The 27,319-nt window shown below is 42.5% G+C and overlaps 1 protein-coding gene across 4 annotated transcripts in view; it reads right to left on the reverse strand.

Moving 5' to 3' along the window:
- Nucleotides 1-331: 331 nt before the first annotated feature.
- LOC117740298 (WD repeat-containing protein 7) overlaps nt 332-27,319 on the reverse strand; it is a 105,000-nt gene continuing 78,012 nt past the window's right edge. For all 4 annotated transcript variants that reach the window (XM_034546612.1, XM_034546613.1, XM_034546609.1 and 1 more), the window contains exons 24-30: nt 23,143-23,329; nt 16,414-16,531; nt 14,897-15,046; nt 14,638-14,720; nt 13,346-13,445; nt 4,303-4,407; nt 332-993 (exon numbers count right to left, since the gene is read on the reverse strand). In XM_034546612.1, coding sequence (XP_034402503.1) covers nt 790-993; nt 4,303-4,407; nt 13,346-13,445; nt 14,638-14,720; nt 14,897-15,046; nt 16,414-16,531; nt 23,143-23,329 — 947 coding nt within the window. In that variant the 3' untranslated portion in view covers nt 332-789. The remainder of the gene's footprint in view (nt 994-4,302; nt 4,408-13,345; nt 13,446-14,637; nt 14,721-14,896; nt 15,047-16,413; nt 16,532-23,142; nt 23,330-27,319) is intronic.

Genomic DNA, 27,319 nt, shown 5'->3' on the forward strand with positions numbered 1-27,319 from the left:
GAAGCTCGGAGAGGATGAAAAGGATTTAAAGGTGTCACAAAAGTAAAAAAGCAAATGCCAAAGATCTCTCACACACACAAGCAAACGTTCAGTCTGAAATGTGGGTACTTGTCTGAAAGAGGTCGGAGTACCAAAGCATTCTAGAGAGCACTGGAGAATTTCTTTTACATATTTCCAACAGTCTACTACAAATAATTAATTCTAGGTTGTTTTAGTGTGCGATTACTAAACAAAGTTTTACATAAAGAACAGAAAATGGAGAGAAGATTGATTAATAGTATATCAAAACAATGTTCCAGTCAGTGTTTCTGCAGAGTGAATATTCCAAACATTTATTAATAAAGTGATTTTATTTAGCACTAAAATAAACAAAGAATCAAGGGGCGGAAAGAAATGGCAGCGAGTTGAAGGCTAATTTTAAATAAAGAGTAAGTTGGGACCCAAAACGCAACAAAAGAGATCAGTGACATCCGGCAAAAACAGCAAATAAATAGGAATGACAAAAAGGTGTTAACTAAAATATACCTAATGTAAACAAGCCTTCCATCACAGCTTTTCAATAAATTACAGAGTGAGTTTCCTAACAAGGATTCAAACCCAGACCTGAGCTTTACGATCATCCCCGCTTTTTTTCCGATTATCAATTGTTGGACTCTGCAGCTAAGGGTACATATTTGAAGCTAAAACTAAAGTGAATCCATGCTACAACATTTCAGACTCTGCCTTGGAGCAAAAAAACCCTATTAACCGACACACCGCCGAGGGCCCAGCTGGAGATACAGATGTGGTTTAGACCATGAAGCGGTGCTCCTTGCCGTCGTGGGCCATTAGGATGACGTTGCGGTTGGAGGTCCAGATGAGGCGGGCGAGCTTTAGGTGGTTCTGGGAGCCCGGGGATGCTGGCTGCACCGGAGGGACCTGGTAGGTCTTAATGCAGCGGAGCTGAGGGGCTGAGTTCAACATCCCGATGCTGCCCAGAAGACTGGTATTCATCTGAAAAGGAAAGGGAACACGCCAAGCTACAGATAACACTTATATACATTACCAAATCAATTAATAAACACTTCTTCTGGTTTAACATTTTGCCTGTAAAAGGTCAAACACACATTTACCGGTCAAAAGTTTCCATACACCGTACACACATCCACAGGAGCAATTTGGGGTTAAGTGTCTTGCCAAAGGACACATCGACAAGCGGAGCTTGGGATTGAGCTGCTGATCCTCTGATTGAAGGACGTCCCTGCTTCCCACTGAGCCACAGTTGCCCCATATCAGCTCTGGATGAATCCAGTAACTCTTCTGACACGTTTTGTTCATAACTGCGAATTATTCTTAATTTGCTACAGATCAGAATGGACTGGTTTCTTCTCCAAAGCAAATGCAGCTCAAGTATATGGTTATTGTCGTATTTAGAGCTATCCACCATACCAAACTGTCAGAAAGAAAGTGTCATCTGAAAACAGGTCGAAATAATTCAAACTGGTTACATCATATGGTGAGATTACCCAGGAGATGGTGGGAAGCATTGAGGCATGAAAACTCACACACTAAAGACCCTCTCTGACAAGTCACTTGCGATGGAGAGGTATTTCTTTTTTACACACCGTCCTCATCTTCTTAACTAACCGATGGGGAAACTAGCGGTGGCGTATTCATTTCCGCTTGCATTCATATCATCTGGGACACTATGAGAAAATTATTCGGCTCATGTTACCAGCTTTTTTAACATGCCTCTAAGGGTTGCTGCCATCTTCTGAAGCTTGCACACCTCTCCCTCTCAACTGCGTGCTGGGGGAGCTCTGGGTAGTTGTGGCAGTTCTGTACCATCATTGCCCAAGTAAGAGAAAGCTTTTTTTAAACACCATGGATTCTAATTAATTTATCAAATCAATTCATCGCCCAGTTCTAATGGTGTGGCTGGACACAACCTGGACAGAGCACGACCACAAGGCCCCAAATTAATTAATTTAGTGATCATTAGTTGGTAGTCATTACATTAATTGATGATGTGACAAAGTGGGTGAGAACACCCACTTTGTCCCTATTTCAATCATTACTCTCATACTCACCAGGTGCTCAGGATAAAAGAAGGAAGCACCCAGCCACTTCCCCCTTATATACCCTGAGTGACGTCGTTAGTGATGTCACTGGACTAAACCAAAAAAGGGGGAGGCTGATTCCATATGACTTATTTTGTGAAGTATTGCCAGGATAATTGTGACTAATTGTCGGGACATGGGCTGTAATCATGTGTTTAAGTGGAGTGTTAGGAATTCAAAGGAACATTTTCACTATAAACACTTGTCTGTTTTCAGAGAGTGGCCAGTGGTCACTGTGGGAATAGTTCAGCCTGCTGCAGAGTGACTCCGGGTAATTGAGGAGTGTATAAAAGCAGTTGCTTTGGGCTGGTAGGGGGAGGCAAGGATCTCTGTGTAGATGTGAGCACAGGATGTTATGGTATTTTCGAAGCTAGTTTGGACCTTGTGTGAAGCAAAGAGTATTCAGTTAAGCCAGGTTCACTGTTTGTTTTGTATATATCTTTTGGGGTGGCACTGTAAATAAATGATCACTTTTAGACACTGGACCATGTTTCCCGAGTCTGCCTCCTACAATTTAAGCCACTTTGGTCTCACTTCGTAACAGATGAACATACTGTAACTGAAATGTTAAGGGCCTTACGGTGTCTCCTGCATTTGGACTAAATATTGAGGTTTTGTGTTTGATACGACTTTTCCCTAAACAAATTTAAACATCATATCATTCCTTCTACCCCGTTGAAAGTGCTGAACCCTCTAAGGAAACATTGAGTTTAACCCGTGGTGTGTGTGTGTGTGAGAGAGAGAGCGAGAGAATGTGTGTAGGAAAAACACAGCACGGAGAAACTCTATCTTTTCCTGAGACGACACCGCCCGTCTCTCGCTCACACACACTCTCTCAGACACAGACACACACAGACACACCGACAGAGCGTCTGCCAGCTCATTACCACAGCAGACGTCTTGCTGGCGCGCTAGCAGCGGTTTATGCTTACAGTAATGCCATTAGTGTGTGTCTGCAGACAGTGTCAGAGGTTGTAAAGACCTTTCATTCAAAAATAACAGTTCTGGGAAGAAGCTGTCTGAAGTGTGGGTGTGTGTGTGTTTATCATGTACGTGTCATTGTTTATTTAGATGTTGTTCATATTTTGTTTGTGCACTGGAACTTTTATTTGCAATTATTTACAGTTTTTTGAATGTATAGCATATGAATAACATGAACAAAATAAATAACTTATCTTCACTTTGTTCAAACTTGATAAACAAAAATGTGGGATTTATCTTAACACCAACATCCCAGAGTTCATGAGGTGAATTTAAAGTTTTACTGATTTTTTGTCCTACTCTGACTTACAGCCATACAGCAATCGCCTACACTGTTACCCATATTTGCATATACACTCTGGACCATATAATCAGTTATGGGTTGTCCCTTTCACTCATGTACCACGCAGCACAAACGTTTGGTTGAGGCCACGGCTGGCACCTACGTGAAAAGGGCACGACATGAACAAAAACACCGCGGTCAGGTCAGCCAGGTCGCAAAACTTGGCCATATACAACCGACACTGTTCCTCGAATTCATCTGACAATTGTCCCTCAATCGATAGAAGTCCCAGAATCTTGCTATCTCTCCAGTAGGACAGTTACATCGGTCTCTTCGCGTAAAAAGGCCCTTCTTCTCACCGTCAAGGTGTTGGTATTCTTCTGGCTTTGTGCCAGTGGTATGATAGAGACGTCATCAACGGCGACTCACTCACCAGAAACACCCTATGAATTCTTCAGACAGTGAGCAGCTCTATAAGATCACGCAGAACATTTTTCGGGGGTGTGTGTCTTCTCGCGGACAAGAGGCTTGTGCAAACATGTATGGCTGAGCTGCAACGCTAGCTAGCTCGGTGATGCTAGGCGAGCTTGCGATAACAAGTATAGATGCACGCTTCGTTCGGCGCAGTGTAGTTGCTCACGGTTTATCTTGAGTAACCGGGTCATGATTTATGGGAAGAGACATTGCCGTTGAGATTTTTCAAATGTATTTCTTCTGGCGCTTTGAGCACCACAAGCAGAGGGACATCTAGTCCCATTATATTAGAGAGAAGACAGACATCTCTACTGCCAATATCTCCAAAACAACTCACACCAAAACCATCTAGAAAGATAAAAAACACTACCGGTAGGAGGAACGATATACGGGTGAACTGCCCCTTTAAGCCCTGTAGACCTAACCATCAGCATGTATCTGTAGTTGTGTGCGGGTGTCATTCACCTGCCAGAAGGAGATGTGGCTGTCAGCATTGGAGTACGTTGCCAGGTATCGGCCATCAGGTGCAAATGACACCGCTGTGATCGGACCCTTATGACCGTGGATGTTCTAGGAAGACGAAGAAAGAAAGTGAGATACACTCATTAAACCAAATGCACTTTTTTACAGCACTTTCACATTCATGTGTCTGTAATACAAATTTGGCTCTCTGCCAAATACAGAGTGGTCAAACAAAACTCCCAAAGTTAATCATGTAATCGCAGGTTCTAAAAGGGATTTGTATGAAAATAAAAAAATCTGACAAATCTGATCTCTACTGTGCCTAATGAAAATGTCATTAGCTGTACTTACTAAAAGCCAAAGAGCTCCACTGTGTAAATGTTCAGTATATAAAGGAGTGCTGAGCTTTGTGTGTGTGTGTGTGTGTGTGTGTTTTGGGGGTGGGTGGGTAGTGTTATCGAGGGATAGGGTATATTTTCAGGAGCTTTAATGATCAGCCTGTCCCCACAGAAACTAAGATTCAAGTCATCACATCCCAGTTAACACAGGTGCACATACCTCAGTCAGGAAAAACATCTACAACCAGATGAACCTTCCTCCAACTCTTTCACTCTCTTTTAAAAAACACCTAAAGAGATCGGCTCCCGTAGACCCAAATCAGTCTGCAGCAGATTCTAAGCCGCAGGAGCAACAAACCTAAAAGCCCTTTTTCACTTTTTTATGGACTGGCACTTGCATGGGCTCAAGATTGTACTCTAGTTTTAACAGTTTATAAAGTGTAATGCAGGTTTAATAGAACAATGAAAAGCAGACTGGAACAAAGAGACACTTCAACCCTCAACCGTATCTCAAAAAACTCCACATCGTTCCTCATCACCCATGCTAGCTAAGGGCGATCCCTCTTGCTGATAAATCCAAATTGCAGCTGTGGCAGCCTCAGATTTGAACCCAATAAATTCTGCTTTGTAAAAAAAGACGAGATGAAACACAAATTTTGGCCCCCGTTTTAATCAATGCGTCTCAGGAAAAACTTGTTTCTCCACCGTGCCGCCCAGATTCTCCCTGACAGTAAGTGTTTGGTTTGGACGAGATAATTCCATCAGATGATGGGGCAGCTTCTGGTCCAACAGATGCTGCCAATCACCTCCAGAACTCAGGGGACGAAATAAAGCGACGCCGCTGCCGTGCGTAACACAATACACTGTCCCACCAGATGCAGTGTGTGTAACGTAATAAACGCCACTCGTCCCCAGGATTCCCGCCCCGCCTCTGTCTGCGACTGGGATTACAAACTCTCACCTCCAGATGAGATTAAGATGCATTGCCTCAGGATTCCAGACCATGAAATAATAACCCGTCCATGGCGATTAAAGCAGAAAAGAAAATAACGCAATGAAATTAAAATCTCATCTTTTTAATTCGTTCTCTACCTCCTGCTTTTAGGGGAAATCCTATTAGATTTCAGAGTGCTGGCTGTGAAAAAAGGTGAATTATTTTTTATTTATTTCCAGCTTTCATCCCTGTCTCATACCTCCATATCTTCTCTCCCTCTCCTACCTAGTCTCAATTCCCTCTTTCCATCCTTCTCTTCGGCGAGGTCCCATCAAAAACGGTCAAAAGGCCAACAAAGTGGACGCAGTTTGTCGCAAAATGTTGATCAGTTAAAATTCAAGAGGCCGTCGAGAATTAAATACAACACCAACATCCAGTTTTTAGGATCCAGGTAACTGAACTTTAGCATCTGGGGTTTAGTGTCCTGCTCAAGGACAATTCTACAAGCTGTCGATCAACTTACCTGTTCTACCACCTGAGCTACAGCTGTGAGGCTGATCTACAGGTGGCACTTCACCTTATTGGCTTGTATTCCACTACTCATGAACCACTAGAAGTGTCCGAGACCCAACATGCCTTCAAGTGCTGGGCCCTATTTCTTGTACTTGGCTTAACTAAGTCAATCAAATGTCCTATTAGCCAGCTTAAATTAACACGATGATTGAAAGCAGACTATCCCGGTTTCTCAAAGGTTGATCCACGCTCAAACTATTGCGTTAATTTGAAACAGACGTCAGTTCACAGGATAATTGCGTGTGCCCGTCCTATTTCAAAAGGGGGAAGCATCACAGAAACCATGATTTTCTAACAGCACAAAGGCAAATAAACTGAAAGGAAGAGCCTCTTTTTTCTCCGCTGAGGAGCAGGAGATGATCATGAACATATATGAGGAAGCCAGACCATAATCATGGCAAAATCTAACACCGCCGCGAGGGCTAGACAAGAAGCATGGCAACATATCAGACAAGTTAAATGAGTAATGCTGTGTTCACACGAATATTCAAAACACCCGAATTTTTGTGGTTTATTCATTCAATTCACTCACGCTGGAGAGGGGGCGTGGCTTATCAGTTATAACTTCTGCCATCCATCATGGAAGAAATAACCACTATTTTTGCTTTATACTTGTTGTGGAATTCCCACAAACGTCAGAACATCTAATGCCCTTGTGTTTGGGTTCATAACATTAATATCATATATATATATTTTTTTATACATAACATCACCCGCCGACTCACACAGCTCGGTAACTTTCAGCGACTACATCTAGATAAATGGATGAAAATGTGCTTTATTCGCATCCATTCGTCTGTGCATTCACTTTCATGAAATCTACTCGCAACGCTTTTGGTGAATGCAGCATATGTGTTGGGAAAATGTATCGGCTAATTTTAAGTGCCTCATTCTTTAAATGTGCCTGCTGGCAGTCGGCTTAATGGCATGCATCATCCAATGAGATCTAAAATAACTATGTCAACTCTTTCAGAACAAGTAGATAATATATATGTGTATATTCATGTATGTGGAGGTGACCATATAGAACTTGTATTGCATTTACACGGACATGGCCAGGGAACGTAATGAACACATCCATGAATCTCTTAAGCGCTAAATACACTTTACGAACAGCACGGCATGCAGCGGCTTTCCCGATGTTCTGCATCGCCGACACTGTAGAACAATGTACCACAATGTACAACAATGTACCACACTGTACAACAATGTACCACAATGTACCACACTGTACAACAATGTACGGCAAGGCTCTGCATACAGTCTGTGAGACAGTCAATGCCCGGCTGCGGTGTTTCGTGTTCAATGTATGGCTCGAGGAGGTCTTTAATAAAGTATTCCTTGTGGGCAGAATCGATTGTGCTTGTATAGGAAGTCATCATCACGTGATAACGGATCATGGCGATCTCGAAGAACTCTCTCCCTATAAAATGTTAATCTTACTAATATCGCTCCTTCATCAATGAGGAAGGGAGCTGCCATTTTCTTCAGGGGGAGTGGCCAGTTTATCCAGCTAGACTGAATTAGCTTGCGCTGGAGCAGGTTCAAATTTATGGATGTGTTGCTATGGTGATTTTGCCAAACTTGCTTCGAGGAACCGAAAACCCTGACTTGTGTAATCTCATCCGGAAAATGATCCCGCCAACTACGTTAGCCAGGTATGAGAAATAGAGCCCAGGTTGTCTTGATTAAATCAGTGAAGATTCAGATTCTTCAGGTGAACAGCTGCTTTGAAGCAGTGAAATTACTGGTCAGAGTCTGTGGCTCTTGTGTTGTGTAGCTGGCTGCTGTCTGGCTCAGTGGGACCGTCAGATAGATAGAACACGGTTACCGCTTGATGCAAGATTTGATTTGAAAAGAAAGGCCTCCATCTTCATAGACTGATATCGCACGCACACAATTCCTTAACACATGCACGTTTTGAGAGCGAATATCTATTAATTAACTAGTTATTTATATCAATTTTCACATTTCGATGTACTGCATTTGACTGTATTTATAACATTGAAGAATATGTCTTCAACGGTTTCTACATCTAAACCGTCTACCTGTCTCTTGGTCCCCATCCCGATGAGGCTGCTTAAAGACATTTTGCCTTTAATGTCAATGTGTCTTTGTTAACAGGCCATGTACCACATTCCTTCTAAGTAGCTGTAATTAAATCTCTCCTGAAGAAGCCCACTCTTGATCCCGAGGTGTTGGCTAACTACAGACCAATCTCTAACCTTCCCTTCCTCTGTAAGATCCTTGAGAAAGTAGTCGCAAATCTGTTGTGTTACTTTCTACATCATAATAGTTTATTTGAGGAGTTTCGGTCAGGTGAAAATTACAAATGACCTCCTAATTGCATCAGATAAAGGACTCATCTCTGTACTTGTTTTGTTAGACCTTAGTGCTGCGTTCAACACCATTGACCATCATATCCTATTACAGAGACTGGATCAGTCGATTGGCATTTAAGTTACCGCACTAAATTGGTTTAAATCCTATTTATCAGATCAATCTCAATTTGTATTTGTTAACGATGAAGCCTCGATGACCACCAACGTTAAACTCAGACAAAAAAATTATTTTACTCGGCCCAGAACACCTCAGAGATCAATCATCTGGTGATGTGGTTTCTGTAGATGGCATTGCCCTGGCATCCAACACCACTGTAAAGAATCTTGGTGTTATCATTGATCGGGACTTGTCCTTTAACTCCCATGTGAAGCAAATCTCAAGGACTGCATTTTTTCATCTAGGTAAAAAAATCTCGTCTCAAAGCGATGCAGAAAAACTGGTTCACGCGTTTGTTACTTCTAGACTAGATTACTGCAATTCCTTATTATCAGGCTGCTCTAATAAGTCTCTTAAGTCCCTCCAGTTAATCCAGAATGCTGCAGGTAGTGTACTCCCAAAACCTAAGAAAAGAGCTCACGTTTTAGGATACACTGAGCTCCTATCTCTTCTTCTCTCTCTCCTTATGGATGAATTTACATCTCTAAATTGCACATTACTAACTCTACTTCTTCCCGAAGTCTTTGTGCCTTCTTGCCTCATAGGGTCTATTGGCCCTACCTCCTTCTTTGTGCCTCATGCCTCAAGGGCCTGGCCTCATTGGTCCAGCCTCTTTCGCGATGCCTTCTGCCTCTGTGGCCCTGCTTCCTGCCATTGACCTGCTGATGCCCCAACCCTCCTCTCTTCCTCCTTCTGTTTCATGGATTGTGGAGGTCTGGATCATGGATCTCTAACGCTGTTCATCTGTACACACATTACATATATTGCTTCTGTCCATCCGGGGAGAGGGATCCTCCTCTGTTGCTCTCCTGAAGGTTTTTTCAATAAGTTTTTCCTGATCCAATGTGAGGTCCTGGAACAGGGATGTCGTATGTGTACAGATTCTGAAGCCCTCAGAGGCAAATTTGTAATTGTAAAGACAAACTCGTGAAAAAAACAAATGAACAGGAAAAAAAACGTGTATGAACAGAGAGAGAAACCGGTTGCAGAGTAGAACTGTTTAATGTGTATCAAATATTGATGCTTTCAGATATATTTTGATCAGTGAGTGTGTGTGTGCGTGCGTATGTGTGTGACGGTGGACTGCCTACCAAATCAATCATCAAAGAGCAGTGAAGCACACTGAAACCATTTACAGCACTCTGTACACCTGATGCCGGAGGGACTGAACTGTGTGTGTGTGTGTGTGTGTGTGTGCGTGTAAGTGTCATACAGAAGGCTCATCCCGTCTTATTTCCATCCCCTGTGACTAACACTGACAGCTCTTAAACCCCGCCTCCTCTTAGAATGAGACTAATTTGAACCAATAGAAGGATGTTTTTACTGAAGGTTGCATCATTCACAGATTTGTGTGTGACATGTTCCATAAGGGAAAGCTCCCAAACTGCACATTGCATATTCGATTACGTTCTATCGATGTGTTTGTTGCATCGAACTGCGTCATGTAGTATGGGTCACATGGGCCAAGGCTGAAGCAGGTGCTGGCCCATGCTTCCCAAGCTTAAAATCCCCTGCGTAGCCGCTAGTCAGCCTCATACTCCCCAAAGGCTATGCCAGGACCCCAATGACACACAGGGGGATCCCGACCAAGCTAATGGTCGAGCCCTGTAACGTATCACACGGTTAACAAAGAGCGCTACCAAAGTAAAGTCGTTTCAATAAGGGAATGCTAACAATGCTAAGAGTGGTTATTGGTGGGTAACTAACCATGCTAATAACTGGCTGCAAATAGTACTAGAGTTGTGGCGAACCAGATATGCTGGCCTCAAAAGGTAAACGCTAACAATGCTAATAAATGGGTATAGATATAGCACTACAGTTGCATTCAGGAACAGGCTGCTTTTAAATAGCTATTTCCAGACTGCGGGGGCTAAAATGCTCGAGAAGCCTGATTCTCCTTTGCAATACTTCCCGACGTGTTTACAACCAGGAAGGCAAACTCAATGACATATTTCATCTGAAGTTCCTATTGATAGCTCCAACAACAGTGCCAATTTCACCGTGGACGCTGTAGATATTCTTGTCCACCATGCTGCTTTTCTTTTGTGGGGCTGCTACTACAAACATGGTGTCCTGCTGTAGCTAATTCTGGCCTTGTTAGACCAGCTAGCAAACCAGAGCCGGCCCCTGGACCCCCTCGAAGCTGGCTGCTTTTTCCCCCACTGGCTGGGTTGCTCCTCATGGAAACCAACAAATGTGTTGGTTTTGAAATTAGGACAGAGCAGCTAAACAAGTGTGTGTAAGCGATGCTAAACAATTGGGTAAAGATAGCACTACAGTTGCAGCTAACTTGATTTGTTAGCTGAAACTATGGTCTAGTTGAAGCCAACAAACAGATTGCTGGCTTCAGTAGGAATCCAACTATAAAGCAAGGAATCTCTGTCTTTATGTATGTACTGCTTATCAGATCTACTTCACACTTGGCAGTTGAATTGCTGGAGACTCGAGGACGTGCAGTATTGCAGTTGGTGTAATTACGACACAAGATACATCTAATGTTAACAAACTTTGAATAAACAAGCGATAGTAGTAGCATCTAGGCTCTGTGGATTTAGTTGAGCCTGTCTTCCAGAAAGTGAGAAAACATCTGATGAAAAAAAAAACAATACTTCAGGTACATTGTTTGAACTGTAATTGTATTATTAAGCACTCATATCGGTACTCAATATTGGCAAGAACTCAAGTTTAAGTATTTGTACTGGTACATGGTCTGGGGAAAAAGTCAGATTGTTTCTTTGTGTTCAATTAGTAGACTCAGTAAAGTCTGTTAAAGAGGCAGAGCAGGCAGCTGGACACACACACACACACACACACACACACACACAGTAATGCAGCTGACAAAGGGCTGTTCACAGAGGCTGATCAAAGCTGTGGCAGATGGTCATGCAGGGACTAGCTAGCTACAGTTGGACGCATACACACACACCTTCACACACACACGATTATGAACAAAAACTCTCCTTCTTATTCTTCTTTGATTACTTCCATCCGCCTTTCTCCCCTCCTCTATCTCCTCTTTTCCTTCATTCAACCCATCTTCAACACCATCTCTGGCTTTTCTCCTTCTTTCTTTGAATCAGTGTTTCACTGGACAATAAATCTGCCTCATTATTAATACAGATTTTGCACTGACTGTTTATGTTACGAAGATTGAAAACTGGTTTATATTGGAATAATTTTCTACCGTCATAGACTGCTGCTGACAGTACAGAATAAATCCCCCAGAAGTCAGGTGGGTTTTAACGCATGAATATCATGAATGCCTGTGCAACTTTTTATGGCCATCTGTAGTTTTTGAGATATTTCAATCTGGACCAAAGCAGTGGACCGACCAGCTGACAATGCCTTACAAAAAGCCATATCACTAGCTTTAGTAAGTTTGCCGGTGTCATAGGACCAGACTGTCATAATGTCTGTTGTTGGAAGAATACCTGGTCGCCACTTATGACAACATTTTATGGGAGCAAAATCTGCAAAAAAAGTTGCTTCCAACAAACTTTGGTTGTGCACACACACATGCGCACATGTTTCCACGATGCCACCCTCTATTAAATGTTAATTATTGCAAATAACATTCAAAGGAAACGCGTCTCCTATCTTTGCACTGTGCACACAAACACAAAACACCCACACACCCACACACACACACACACTAAATGTTGGGTGAACAGAGGCCAGTGCTGTTATCAGATATAAATGAGACCCTCCACCAGACTAGACTGCTCAGGTTACTGCAAATCAATACGGTGCAAATTATCAACACACACACGCTAGCACAGAAATACACACAAACACAAAAGCCAAGTAGCACACACAAACACACACATTGCAATCTCACACACAATCAAACATAAATGTGTGCAAAGACAAAGACGTGATTAGGAGAGTCATTGCTTCCTCATTAATCAATTACTGAGAGAAAAAAAAGGAAGTTGAGGAAACAGAACTCCTCTCGTGGTTCTTCTCATTTCCCTTTCTATACATCCATTGTTACTGCTCTCCTCAGCTCTTCCTCTACTAACCTGTCGTTAAAGGTAATACCTCATGGATGGACAGAAGAATTCAAAGGATGGACAGAAGAATTCAAAGGTAGGCAGGAACAAGTTGGACAGATCAATCACATGATGGACGTTTGATGATTTATGGAAATAAATGGTTAAAAACACATGGGGCTGGATAGAATGATGGAGAAATGGATGGATTAATAAAGTAGTAGATCAGTTCAGTGATTGGTGGATGGATGGATGTGTGGTTGGATGGACGGATAAATAATGAATGAATGAATGTAACGCTGTTCATCTGTAAACATGACATCTATTGCTTCTGTCCATCTGGGGAGAGGGATCCTCCTCCGTTGCGCTCCTGAAGGTTTCTTCACTAAGTTTTTCCTGATCCAATGTGAGGTCCTGGGACAGGGATGTCGTATGTGTACAGATTGTAACTTGTGATCTTGGGCTTTATAAAATAAACTGAATTGAATGAATAATAAGCCAAAATATGGACAGAGATGAATGTATAAAAAGAACAAAGGTAAAAAAGGGCGGATGTATGATGATGGAGGGATGAATAGATAAAACTGGCAAGCAGGCGAAAGCTTCACTTCGGTGTCAATCAGCAACTAATTTGCTTCTTGAGCTTTTCTTCCCTGTTACACTCAAAGAACAGAACTACTGTGAGGAGGGTTGTATAGCTTTTAAAGTACCTGGCATTTTCCAGTACGAACATCATACAGGGCCACTGAACCCTGGCGAGCTCCAACAGCGATGCGGTTACTACGGTCACAGTAAGCAACCATGTAGAACCTGAAACAGTGGTAAACAAACATACATTAACACTTCACCATTTAAGTGGGCATCATCTAGCAGTTTAGCAAAGAAGGCAGGAGGATTTCAAAAGACAAAGAATGAAAAATCAAGCTGTGTTACCATTTGTTCTCATGAAACTAAGCCAGGAGAAACAACTGAACTACAGCACATCTGTTAGCCACTGGTGGATAACAGACTGCACTGGGCTACTCCGACATCATCTTAAAATTTTCATTCACATACAAACCCCTATTGTGCATTCTCACAAGGAAAAGACACAGTTGATTTTGAATTGGTTGCAAAATTCCACAATGCATGGAAAATGTACAAACTTACCCCGCGAAAAATGTTTTGATTGTGGTAGACAAACTAAAGTAAAGACAACTAGTCAACGGAATTGGCCTAATTGAATTTTGCACATCAGTTCCCAGATACTGCCTTGCTTTACCGGTGCAATTCTTACTACTGGCACCCTTTAAGCCAACAGAAGTGCTTGTCGGATGGTGGAACGCGGTTTGGAACCCCCTAAACCCAAACCTTTCTAATGTGGGAATTGAAAAGAGTGCGTCTGACTGTCCTGAGCACCTTAGGGGTTAACCTTTTGGCTGATGTGCCTTTCTGACTGTATTCCAAGCAGACGGCCCAGTGGGGCAGGCCTTCACTTTGGGCTCTGAATTGGGCTATCTTGGAATTTAATTTGATTGAACACTGGCATGTTGAAAATATCAGGTTGGGTTTTCAAGTGATTAGCAATCAGGTGTGCAGCAAAGAGCTGGTCACAAACAAGGAGGCCTTAATTCACACATCCACATGTCCTGATTCCTTAGCACAAGGCTGGCTTGTTGCCAGCCTTTCAACTATCTCGACAAACTAGTGCTGCTGCTAAAGAGTGATCACTTTAGACATTGTTATGTTTAGTTTCTTGAAAATGTCAATTTGGTTTTGTTACAATCATCAGACCTGCACAACGTGACAGCGGGCAGCACCAGGACTATATTCCACATTGATATTCCACCTAATGGGTTTGCCTAGCTATGTGTTCATCGGCCAAGAAGAGTCAGAAAAGAAATATCAATATACAGATTGAGCTGTATCAGCCACATGTCAACCCCCCACCCCCTACTGACCTTGTAAAGGAAACATGTGGGGCTTTGTAAACACATTCATACACAGATACACAAACACTTACTTGCAAATAGCAGGGAAACACTCCTGCAGTCCTTTCTTCTTCACCAGAGACCCTTCAATACAGTACATGATGATATCCATCACCTGAAGAAGAGGAGGTGGAAAAGGAGATGAGTACATGTAGGAGAAGGGAGGGGAAGGAGATGACATTCTACATTAGATTATTATTAGATTATTTTTTTAACTGTTTGTTTTAAATTGTTTGTCTTTCCTGTTAATGTGGAGAATGCACTCTCCATGTGATGTATAATAACATTTACCTCGACCAGTAGATCCACAACATCTCCGGGCATTTTCTCGATCAGAATGTCAATCACTCGCAGTATCTCAGTCTTGGCTCTGGCCAGAGTGGTGGTGTGAACGTTCTGCTGCGACTGAGAGTTCGCCTGAGCTGCGTTGTACCGATGAACCTGGAAAACAAAAAAAGGCATATGGATACATACTGTATCTGTTACTGACTGGAGGAGGACTATATGAAAGACATGAAGATTAGGGAGACACACTGCATTTGAGACTATATAATGACGAATTTAGCTCCTCCATTGGGGATGCATGCTTGAGCCAGGTACAGTATGTTGTTTGAAATTGTTCAAATACTGCCACAAAAAAAAATCGACACCATGATGGCCATTGCAGATAAAAAAGAAAAACTGACGGAGCTGGAGGGAGGGGAGTGTTATTTAGAGAAAAAACAGTGAACTTCTGAGATTAAAGAAAAATATTTTCTGCGACTATAAAGTCAGTAAATGTAGCTGCTATTTTAACGTACATTTGTAAGTTTATATCTCAAAGGCATTTCAATTTATTTATTTAGTATATGAATTTACTGCTTTAATCTCAGAGAGTTCTTTTCCCAGTAAAGTCTTATAAAGTCTCAGAATATTATCAACCTCCCCCGGCTCCGTAATAACATAAATGTACAATATACCACAGTAGAAACCAGAGTTTTTTTTTTTTTCAATTCCTTAGAAATATACAATGTTTTTCCACAAAACTGTTTTAAAAACGCTGTATTAAAAACTGTGGTTAGAGCAGTGGTTCTCAAACTGTGGGGCGCGCCCCCTAGTGGGGCGCCAAGGTATTACAGGTGGGGCACGAGTGGCAGTGCGGAGAACTTCACATATTACAAAAGTACGTGTACATGTTTACGTTACGGCGTTCACAGGTTTCGCTTGTGCATGCGCAATCGTGACTTCCAAGATCCTTTGCGACTCACGTGTAGCTTAGTAGTGTTCTTAGTAGAATTTTAAATAATACTGATACAACTTGATGGCTCACACATATCTGCATTAAGTTTGTTTTGCACCGGTTGCACGTTATTGTTTTGAAAAGATATTTAGTGTAAAACTCTTTATTGCCAAATATTTGAACTTGTTTTATTTAGTTTTTCACAGGTTGCACCGAATTGTTATTATCTTGTAAAGATGTTCAGTGTAAAACATGTTAATTGCTGCCACAATAAGCTATTTGCCAAATTTGCATTGTTCTAACAAAGTGATTGCACTTTTTATTTGTTTTTGTCTGATGGAGCAATCTGGTTTACTTGAAAGTGATTGCAATTTTCTTTATTCTATTATTTGAAAAAGCACATATGGAGGAGTCACAAAAAACATTTTGTTACAATTTTGTTAGGGCGGTGGGGCACGAACATTTTTCTTCCTCCGAAGTGGGGCGCGACAGAAAAAGTTTGAGAACCACTGAGTTAGAGCAACACGTAAACGTCAGCTGAAGACATTTTTGAAGCTGCTGTTCGGTCGTCTGAACAGTTCAGTCTCACCTCTCTTGCAATGGTGGTGATGAAGGCCGGTGGTCGAGCAGTGGCGATGAGAGAGAGGGCATGGCGGGCCGAGCGAGCGGAGTCAGCTGGCGGGTTGAGAGGCAAACCCATGGTAACACTGTGGAATGAAAGAGAGAGGGAGAGAGAGGGGGGGGGGGGGATTCATTAAAAATAATGTATATTAATATATTCCCATTGGTTCATACTAAACTACCAACTGAAAATTTCACTCCTTGCGCAACCTGATTTTGCAAATTTTTTTGAATAATCTTTGGTTTGGGAAGTCACTCCTACTGAAACGGCTAAAGTCCAGGCGTAGTTACGGATCACAGAATAGCTGGTGTTCAAATTAAAGTTCAAGTTTAGAACTCTGATAAATAGTGTATTTGTTTGGGGATTATTTTCAGCAGCGGATTAATACAAATTTGGTGCTCTGGTAAGTTTTTGGGGCAGCAGGACAGTGTTGTAGGATTGAGTTGAGCTTAGTTGCCTCAAAATAAACATTTTCAATCAGAAAATAGTGTGTTCATGTTAAAGAACATCATTACTGTTTTTTATTAGTTTAGGAGCTTTACGGCACAGAGAAAGGAGATAAATCAGGCTCCGGTACACACACAATACTTACTATTATAATAAGTAGAAATATTCACTGTTGGTTTTGGTCCTTTCATGGGATTTGTTGACAGAAAGAAAAAAAGAACTATAGAATATCATGAGCTTATCCTTTCAGGAGAGATTCTATGATGATGTAAAGAGGGGGAGACACATTTAAATGTACAATTGCACGGAGAGAGGAAGAAAATGAGATTAAACGGAGAGCGGCAAAAAGATCGAGCCTTACTAATGTATGGAGTGAAGAGATTAACGGGCAGCTTATAATGTCAGGGCCGAGTCAATGGGAGCCATTCACCAGACGACGGCATAATGGACTCCCACAATGCAACAGGAATTAACAGCTGGCCACACACTCCCCTCTGAGTGTGCGTGTGTGCGTGTGTGCGTGTGTGTGTGTGTGTGTGTGTGTGTGTGTGTGTGTGTGTGTGTATGTATGAGAGAGGGGGGGGGGGGAGGGGGGTTGCGGGTGAGCAAGGCCACCTTGTTAAGAAATGCCTCTGGGGAGAGAGGGAGGGAGTGATGGCCCAATTCATCTCCTCTGATTACGGATCACAGCCACAGCGCCTGTAATTAATACTGGTAATATATTGGCAATATATCAGCGATATTGAAATGTTTAATTTCATTTCGAGGGCCGGCTGTAATTGGGAGCAGTCACGGTATTGATATAGGGCAGCGGGAGGGCCGGCAGCTAATTGTAGATGATAAATGGACCTGTACTTGTATAGCGCTTTTCTAGTCTTCCGACCACTCAAAGTGCTTTAACACTACATGACATCATTCACCCATTCACATCCATTCATACCCTGATGGGAGGGGCTAAGGTTCCACCTGCCCATAAGGACTAACTAACATTCACACACATTTACACACCGTAGGCACAGCTACGGGAGCAATTTTGGGGGTAAATGTCTTGGCCATGGGCTAGCGGAATCGGGGATCGAACCGCAGATCCTCTGATTGAAGGACGACCATGCTCACCACTGAGCCACAGTCATGGTCTAATTGTACCATTGGGGTTAATGGCCGATGCTCAGAACATGTAATGAAATAATCCAGATTATTAGCAAGTCAATATAGAGTCACACACATACGATTGAAAGTATTGATTTTTTTTTTGTGTTAGGGAGGAGTGAATAGCTTCGATCACGTGATGAGAGTCACTGCTGCAGGAAGCCGAGACTGTGTGTGTGTGTGTGTGACTGACCGGCTGTTGACTGACTGATCTGCACAATGAGTTGCAGACGAGTGGGAACTAACTTAGTATGCGAGTATACAGACTTGAGTGTTTTATTTATACGGCATATGTACGTATGATGTGGGTCCACTCAACCGATTAATTTAGGTCAACGGCCACCCCTTCATAGAGTGTTATACAATCAGACTTATTTTAGTAACTGGAGGAGTCGCCCCCTGCTGCTCAGGAGAGAGAATGCAGGTTTTAAGACACTTCCGCATTGTCTTCACTCGGTAGAACCAGAGGTTGACGCCTGGTTTAAAATCTGGATGATGGTATCAATAACTTTTCGAATAGGAATACAAAAGCCAATGAGTAAGCCAAGTTGGTGCAGCCGACAGTGTTGTTAAGCATCGTAAATCATTCTAGCCCTTAAGGCTAACGTTTGACAAACTGAAATCCGACCTCCATTTCTTGCTGAAAATTAGACAACACGTGTTGACCAGGTTTCCCAAACCATGTTCATTGGTGTTGGCTTGTTGCTGCTTCTTGTCGTTGTTTAGGGTAAAACGCCCATTATTAACAACTTAGACTAGTGACATAAAGGTATATTCCTTTATTAATTGGAAGTGCTAATAAACACTAATATTTCATTTTCTTTTTTTGTGATCACATTTTCTTTTTTCTTTTATAGATATGAAAAGGCAACTAAATCATACAAAATTAAACATTAAATCAAATACATAAATATAAAATATGGGTAAACATGCCAATACCTACATACATATTAATATATATATATTGGGTTTTGCCTAAAGCCGAGGACTGGAAGCCTTGATTGGTGAAGCACCATAATATCTTAAGGAGCTTGTAGTACAATATTGCCCCACTAGAGAGCTGTGCTCACTAAATGCGGGGCTACTTGTGGTTCCTAGAGTCCTAAAAAGTAGGATTATTAAGCTCCTCTTTTATGGAACCAGCTTCCACTTTCAGTCCGGGGGGCAGGAACAGTCACCACATTTAAGAGTAGACTTAAGACTTTCCTCTTTAATAGCGCTTATAGTTAGGGCTGAATCAGGTTTGCCCTGGTCCAGCCCCTAGATATGCTGCTATATGCTGCTATAGGCTTATAGTCTGCTGGGGGATGTTTTAGGATACACTGAGCTCCTCTCTCCTCTTCTCTCTCTCTTTATGGATGAATTTACATCTCTCCATTGCACATTACTAACTCTACTTCTCGCCTCATAGGGTCCATTGGACCTGGCTGTGTCTGAAGCTGGTCCTGGGTCCTGGGTCCTTGCCCCTGCTTCCTGCATTCAGCCTCTGGCCTAGACCTGGCCTCCTTCCCAATGGCCCTGCCTCCTGCCTCAAAGGCCTCTTTCACGATGCCTCCTGCCTGGTGGGCTGGCCTCTGTGGCCCTGTCTCCTGCCATGGCCCTGCTGATGCAACCCGCCCCCCGTGAAAGGGTTTTTTCAATTTCTTTGGGGAGTTTTTCCTGATCCGATGTGAGGTCCTGGGACAGGGATGTCGTATGTGTACAGATTGTAAAGCCCTCTGAAATTTGTGATTTTGGGCTGTACAAAATAAACTGAATTTGGGGCGACTGTGGGTCAGTGGTTAGCAGGTCCGTCTTTCAATCAGGGGGTTGGCGGTTCAATCACCCGCCCTAGTCGATGTGTCCTTGAGCAAGACACTTAACCCTGAATTGTTCCCTGTAGCTGTGTCTACAGTGTATGAATGTAACATGATTGTAAGTCGCTTTGGATAAAAGCGTCAGCTAAATGACATGTATTGTATTGTATTATTGAATTGAAATGACCAGGATCTTTAGCACCATGTATTCTAGCTATTGCAAGTTCTCCATGTTCACAACACCAAGATAGCTTGCTAACCACTGGGGTTTCCTGAGAGTATGTGGGGGATTCCAGCGCATTGCTAGCATTTTTTTCCCGGCTGTCAGGCTGGTTAATAAGATGCCATTTTGGATTTGTGATAATTCCAGTGTGGAAAAATCATTTAGAAGCAGCACAGCAGGAGTGCATGGAATTACATAGTTCAAGATCTTTATCAAAAGGAAAGAAACCATTTTACAATAAAGTGTTACATCTTTACAAAACCAAAACATGTGCATGAAAGGTAGATTTGCGTCTTGATTACGCAAACAAACAAAACTTGTTTTGAGAGCAAATTTCTCGTTTGTAAGTAAAAATATATAAACTAAGAATAACGTACGTGTTAGTTTTGCTTATGAAACTAGAATTTTTGGCTGCAAATCAAAAATCTTTCCTCTAAAAAACCCAACTTTGCTCCCCAAAACCCCCCCTTGCTCTCGTAGTGGATACGCTGCTGAATGAGACAGGAGTTTCTATTGGTGGGTCAGGCTTTTCCTCGGTGTATAATAGGTCCGATGTAAAAACCATCTGCTGATGGTTGGGGGTTTTAGAGGTTTCAGTTATAACTTTCCAAATAGAATCTCAGTCCAGCATCATATTCTCTGTCATGTGTTCGAGGTCTTTGGCCCAGTCCTGTTCAATATGTAAGGTTTGTAAGAAGATACAGAAAGAAATGAGTACAGTTTTGATACCAATCCCTTGGTTTGGCCTTGTGTATTCAAAACAGAGTGCAAGTGATGTGATCCCAAAAGATCATTCCATGGTACCCCATATGCTTTAAGTGCTTAGTGGTAGGTACAGAAAAAAGTATGAGCCAGGTATGTCATAGGTAGTACGCATGTCATCAAAAGCCCTCAAACCATTCTCATTCAAGATATCTGCTAGTTTGTGTATCTTTTTGATTGCCCATGACGATGAAGAAACTGGGACCCGCTTATCGACTGACTGTTTTACTCTTAAAAGGTTCAGCGGCTGACAGGTTTCCTCAGTCATTGACTGACTGGAATACTGACCCACGGCTAGTTGACTAACTAAATTAAATAAACTACTGTATTACTGACCAATTCACTGGCTGATTGACAGCAGCTCACAGACATGTAAGTCATTGATATTTATGTGTTCATTACTTAATTGTTTCTGATTGTTAAATGAAACACACCATTGTCTAATAACAACCTGCATTTCAAGCCAAATAAATACACAGATCAAAACACATCGATGCAAATTTTCTTTTCTGGATCATTGTTTTGCAAACATCCCGCTGTGCTCCTGAGTCGGCATCTGCGGTACCTGTCTCCGTAAGACGCGGCGTGCGCAAACTGATCATCCAAAACACTGGTTTACCGCCGGGCGACAAAAGGGCAATCTCTCAAAAGGCAGAACATAAAAACATGTATTTATCCCCGCATGTCAAAGGCACACTCGTTCTCGCAGGCGAACATTATAAATGTGCCTGGTTCTTGTGAATTTGTTGTTGTCATTGTGTTAATTACGTTGATGTGGACTACATGCATTGTCCGTTATTGACGCAGCATCCCATCATGCGCGCATTTATGTATCTGCCCTCTTTTTAGGTGTTGCGCTTCATGTAACATTTTATTTCACTTGTCAAATGTTGCAATGTTATGTGAATATGAGGTGTTTAGACAAAACAAATAATAACCTGTAGCTGTGGCGTCATAATGAGGTTATTAGTTTGTTCAGCTGTAGTAACAGAAGGCCCAGGTAGAAAATGCACAGCGTGACAGTTTTCAGCTGATGTTACTGCAGTACTACTACTACAACTACTCCTACTATAAGTACTAGTAATGCCACAGTGTACAATTAAAATGAGCATTTATTTCTCGATTTTCCATACATTACATGTCATTTAGCTGACGCTTTTATCCAAAGCGACTTACAATAAGTGCATTCAACCATGAGTACAAACTCAGAACAATAAGAATCAAGAAAGCCCAAACTACAAAAATACCATAAGTAAGTGCCATTCAAGTGCCACTGAAGTCCTAATCTGTTTTTATTCAAGGTAGTCGGAAAATATGTGTTTTTAGTTTCCGGCAGAGGATGTAGAGACTTTCTACTGGCCTGATGTCAGTGGGGAGCTCATTCCACCACTGAGGAGCTAGGACAGCAAACAGTCTTGATTTTGTCTAGTGATTAGCTCGCAGTGACGGAGTCACAAGTCGATTGGTACGGGCTGGGGTGTAAGGTTTGACCATATCTTGGATGTAGACGGAATCTGTTCGCAGCACGGTGCGCAAGAACCAATGTTTTGAACCGGATGTGGGCAGCCACTGGTAACCAGTGAAGGGAGCGGAGGAGCGGAGTAGTATGGGTGAATTTAGGGAGGTTGAAGACCAGTCGAGCTGCTGCATTCTGGATGAGCTGCAGAGGTCGGATGGCCTTAGCAGGTAGACCAACCAGGAGGGGGTTACAGTAGTCTACGGTTTAACAGGCGGCCCTGTTAACTGGCGACTTTCGGCCGATGCGTCTGTTGTTGTCGTAGTTACGGCAGCTGTTGAGAATAGCGAGAGAACACATAGCTGTCCTCGCGAATGCCGTGTTGTTTAATTCCTCAATTCAATGTCAAACCTTCTCATATACAGTGTCTGGTCTAAACATACCGTTGTCGAGTCTTTTGAGAGAAAGTCCACTCGAGTTGAAACGTCGCTTGCTGTTTATGTGTTGAAACAGGAAGTTACCAAATTGCTCTTCCTTTGAAATAAAATTGTTACAAATAAAACATAATCAACTTTGGAGCTTGTTTTGTGCAAACCCAAAAATAAAAAAATGTCTGTCGAGCTATTTGTTGTTAAAGATTGTTTGGATGTTAGATTTGTAGAGACGTCTTTGAAATAAAATGGGACTTGTGGAGCTCAAAGTCCACTTCCTTTCGATTCATATTTAGATTTCCTCGTATTTCCTTCATAAACATATATTCAGGTACAGTGCTTATCTGTTTATTTCAGAATGTAAAAATAGATGGGTGTTTTGTGATTGATCAATAACAGCAACTTTTCGAGTTTGTGTGACCGTGGACTCACTTGGTCAGCTGCTTCTCGGCGTCAGCACAGAGCTCCAGCAGCCCCATGAGCACCGCCGACACGTCCATGTACGGCTCCCACACGGTGAAGCCTCGGCCAATCAGATCGATGGCGGTGCGGCGGATGGTGCTGTGGGGAGGCAGCTTGGGACTCGGGGGCTGCAGCAGCAAGAAGGTCAGCGCCTTGCCTGCAAACGGCAGAAGTGGTGGTATCAGAGTGAAGAAGAATAGAGTCGGGGGTGGGGGGTTATCTGAAAGGCAAACCTCCAACAAAGCTACAGCACATTTTATGTGATTTAATCAGTTATCGTTGCATAATGTTGGATCCACGTACCGAGGTCTGGCAAACATTGGTAGAGCAAAGGGAAGAGTGTAGGGAAAACCCAGGTAACAATATAACAGGAACTTTAATTGTGAAAGATTCATGGCAAATTAAACGTGTTAATCCTAGTATTACAGCTGCTTCGGGCTGGTCACATTCAATTCAATTCAATTCAGTTTATTTTGTATAGCCCAATATCACAAATTACAAATTTGCCTCAGAGGGCTTTACAATCTGTACACATACGACATCCCTGTCCCAGGACCTCACATCGGATCAGGAAAAAGTCCCCAAATATAACCTTTCACAGGGAAAAAAGGGAAGAAACCTTCAGGAGAGCAACAGAGGAGGATCCCTCTCCCCGGATGGACAGATGCAATAGATGTCATGTGTACAGAATGAACAGCATTACAAAGTTACATAAACACATTACATGAATATGACAATGTATGAATGGAACTCCAATCCATGAAACAGAAGGAGGTAGAGAGGAGGGGGGGTGGGGCGCATCAGCAGGGCCAACGCGGGAGGCCGCCTCACCAGGCATCAGACACCGCCAGGTCCAATGGACCCTATGAGACGTGAAGTCACAAAGACTCCGGGGAGGAAGCAGAGTTAGTAAGGTTCAATGAAGAGATGTAAATTCATCCATAAGGAGAGAGAGAAGAGGAGATAGGTGCTCAGTGTATCCTAAAACATCCCCCAGCAGCCTATAAGCCTATAGCAGCATATCTAACTATAGCATATCTAACTATAAGCACTATCAAGCAGGAAGGTCTTAAGTCTATTTTTAAATGAGGTGACTGTGTCTGCCTCCCGGACTGAAAGTGGAAGCTGGTTCCATAAAAGAGGAGCTTGATAACTGAAGGCTCTGGCTCCCATCCTACTTTTTAGGACTCTAGGAACCACAAGTAGCCCCGCATTTAGTGAGCGCAGCTCTCTAGTGGGGCAATATGGTACTACAAGCTCCTTAAGATATGATGGTGCATCACCAATCAAGGCTTTGTAGGTGAGGAGAAGAATTTTAAATGTGATTCTTGATTTTACAGGGAGCCAGTGCAGAGCAGCTAATACAGGAGTAATGTGATCTCTTTTCTTAGTTTGTGTGATTACACGAGCTGCAGCATTCTGGATTAATTGGAGGGACTTAAGAGACGTATTAGAGCAGCCTGATAATAAGGAGTTGCAGTAATCTAGTCTGGAAGTAACAAACGCGTGAACCAGCTTTACTGCATCTTTTTGGGACAAGATGTGCCTGATTTTTTTAAATGTTTGGTTGCTGAAAAAAAATGCAGTCCTTGAGATTTGCTTAACGTGGGAGTTAAAGGACAAGTCCCGGTCAAAGATAACGCAGAGATTCTTTACAGTGGTGTTGGATGCCAGGGCAATGCCATCTACAGAAACCACATCACCAGAAGTTGCAAGTCATCCATGTTTTTATGTCTTTAAGACATTCTTGAATTTTAGCGAGCTGGTTGGTCTCTGGTTTGATCGATAGATATAATTGAGTATCATCTGCATAGCAATGAAAGTTTATGGAGTGTTTCCTGATAATGTTGCTCAAAGGAAGCATATATAAGGTAAATAAAATTGGTCCAAGCATAGAACCTTGTGGAACTCCGTGATTAACGTTGGTGGTCATTGAGGCTTCATCGTTCCCAAACACTAACAACCACGCTTAACACTTCGCATTGATTGGTTGTTAGTGTTTGGGCTGAAATAGGACATTCAATCTACACTTGTGTTAAACTCCCTGTAAAGGTCCATATTTAACACCAACAGCAATGTGAATGCACCAGAGTTAGCTATATGGCTAATTTGCAGTCTCATCACTCTGAAGCATTAAAACATTTACCCTGACAGGCCCGCCCACTGCAGCTGAGACATGCAGACAGCAAGCAGGATGGAGGTCGCTTCATAGCTGACATGACATTTGAGCCAGTCTCTGTGGGGACAGGCTGACCATTAAGGCTCCTGAAAATATGCCCTATCCCTCAACACACACGCACGCACGCACGCACGCACGCACGCACGCACGCACGCACGCACGCACGCACTCATTTGCTATGAGTATTTATACCCACCCCTCCCCGAAGACACCCAGACACACACACGCATACGCACACACAGATAAGGCTATGAAAGATATAGCTGGGCAAGACTGCTACATTATATACCAGCAGCGAAAGGTGAATAGCTAACTGCGTTAGCATCCTTGTGCTACATCATTATTGGGGACATAGACTGCAGAAGATTGGACACCCGTGCTATTGTTGTGGCGCTCGGCGAAGAGACAAAGAGTCAAACATGCAGAGCGGGTGTGCGGTCAATGTGCTGTTACTCTGTGATAGGGCGGTGAACTTTGACCCTCAGCTGGCGATCAACGTGACGTGGAAAAACGCCAGCAAGGGTGGGAAACTAAATCAATCATGTTTTTGTTACATTCATCGATATACAAACAGTGGACTATAAATATCAGCAGTCATGTAGGGTTGGATGAACTTTGACCTCCAGCTAGTGATTAGTACAAATAATCAAGACCACCAACAGAAATCAATTCCAGTCAGAGTTATGCTTTTTCTTTAGCCTTTTTCTACTAGGGACGGTGAGAAATACATGTCGGAATGGTCGTGACACAAGGTGGACCTAAAAAGATTAAGCCTGCGATTAAACAGCTCTATGCCAAAATAGTCAATGCAGAGTTCCGTGAGAGTACGCTGTTCAGCGAACAAGAAGCTGGAAGGTGTAACCGTAGCTTTCAGCTGTCAGTTACCGAAGCAGTGGTGGGATTCTACTTCAAACTACAGCAAAAGAGACAAATGCAAAAAAAGGCCTCTGTGTTTTATTTATCGTGACAGCATCACTATTCAAATAATTCTATTTTGGAAAAACAGCCGATTTATAACACTTCATTTACTTTGGGATCAATTAAATTGTATTTTGTAAAATCTAAAAACTTTGCAATTCTTAAACCTGGTAAATAAAATTAAAAAAACAAAGACCGACAAGTTCAAAAGTGCCAAGACGTTGCAATGGTCTTTTAATTTTCAATTTCAATACGAAGAAAACAATAATATATATATATATACACAGAACATCAGCCAGTCAGTTCTGTGTTGTGTTCCTCTGATAGGAAATCAACTCGACAATAGTTTCAAATAAACTGCTAATCATTAAATCAAGGTGACTGTGTGGGAGGGCAGGATGAATCGGCGGAATAATTTTGGGGACATGGGCCAAAAGGTCACCAGTCAGATTCACACCCTTGAAATTGATGATATGCGTGTACGTGCTTTTCCCACAGTCAAGCTGCGCACAAACATCTCTGTTAAAAAGACAGGCCCAGATCCAAATGAACCAAGAGCTATTGACAAAGCATTAGTTGGCCATAATGAGCCTTTCGTTAGAGCAGTAAACACGTCACATAAACATGGACAGGGTGATTAGGGCAGGAGGAGGAGAGAGGAAAGAAGGAAGGAAGCAAGTAGGGTGGAATAAAGGAGAGGGATCTCTCTCTCTCTCTCTTTCTCTCTCTCTCTGTCTCTCTGTCTCTCTGGAGGAAGCTGGTGGTGGTGAGAGCGTGGTAAGACTAAATGTTTGGTGATTTTTCTCAAACTTTTCATAATTTTTCTCTTCTATAGTTCACTGTGTGTTTGAGTAGTTGCATTTTGTCTGTTTGTTGTGTTTTTTTTTGTGTGTTTATTGGGGTTTTTTGTGGAGAGAAAACCGTGTTTCTTGTCCGGGATGGCGTCCCTGTCTTTGAGGTATGGAGTTCGGATTCAGCCCGACCCGGGTGTTCTGGTAGAGGAGGTTCTCCTGGCTGTGGGAGACCGTGTGGGACACGTTAACCTGTCCT

Source organism: Cyclopterus lumpus, chromosome 12 (genome assembly GCF_009769545.1).
Source record: "Cyclopterus lumpus isolate fCycLum1 chromosome 12, fCycLum1.pri, whole genome shotgun sequence".
Lineage (NCBI taxonomy): Eukaryota > Metazoa > Chordata > Actinopteri > Perciformes > Cyclopteridae > Cyclopterus > Cyclopterus lumpus.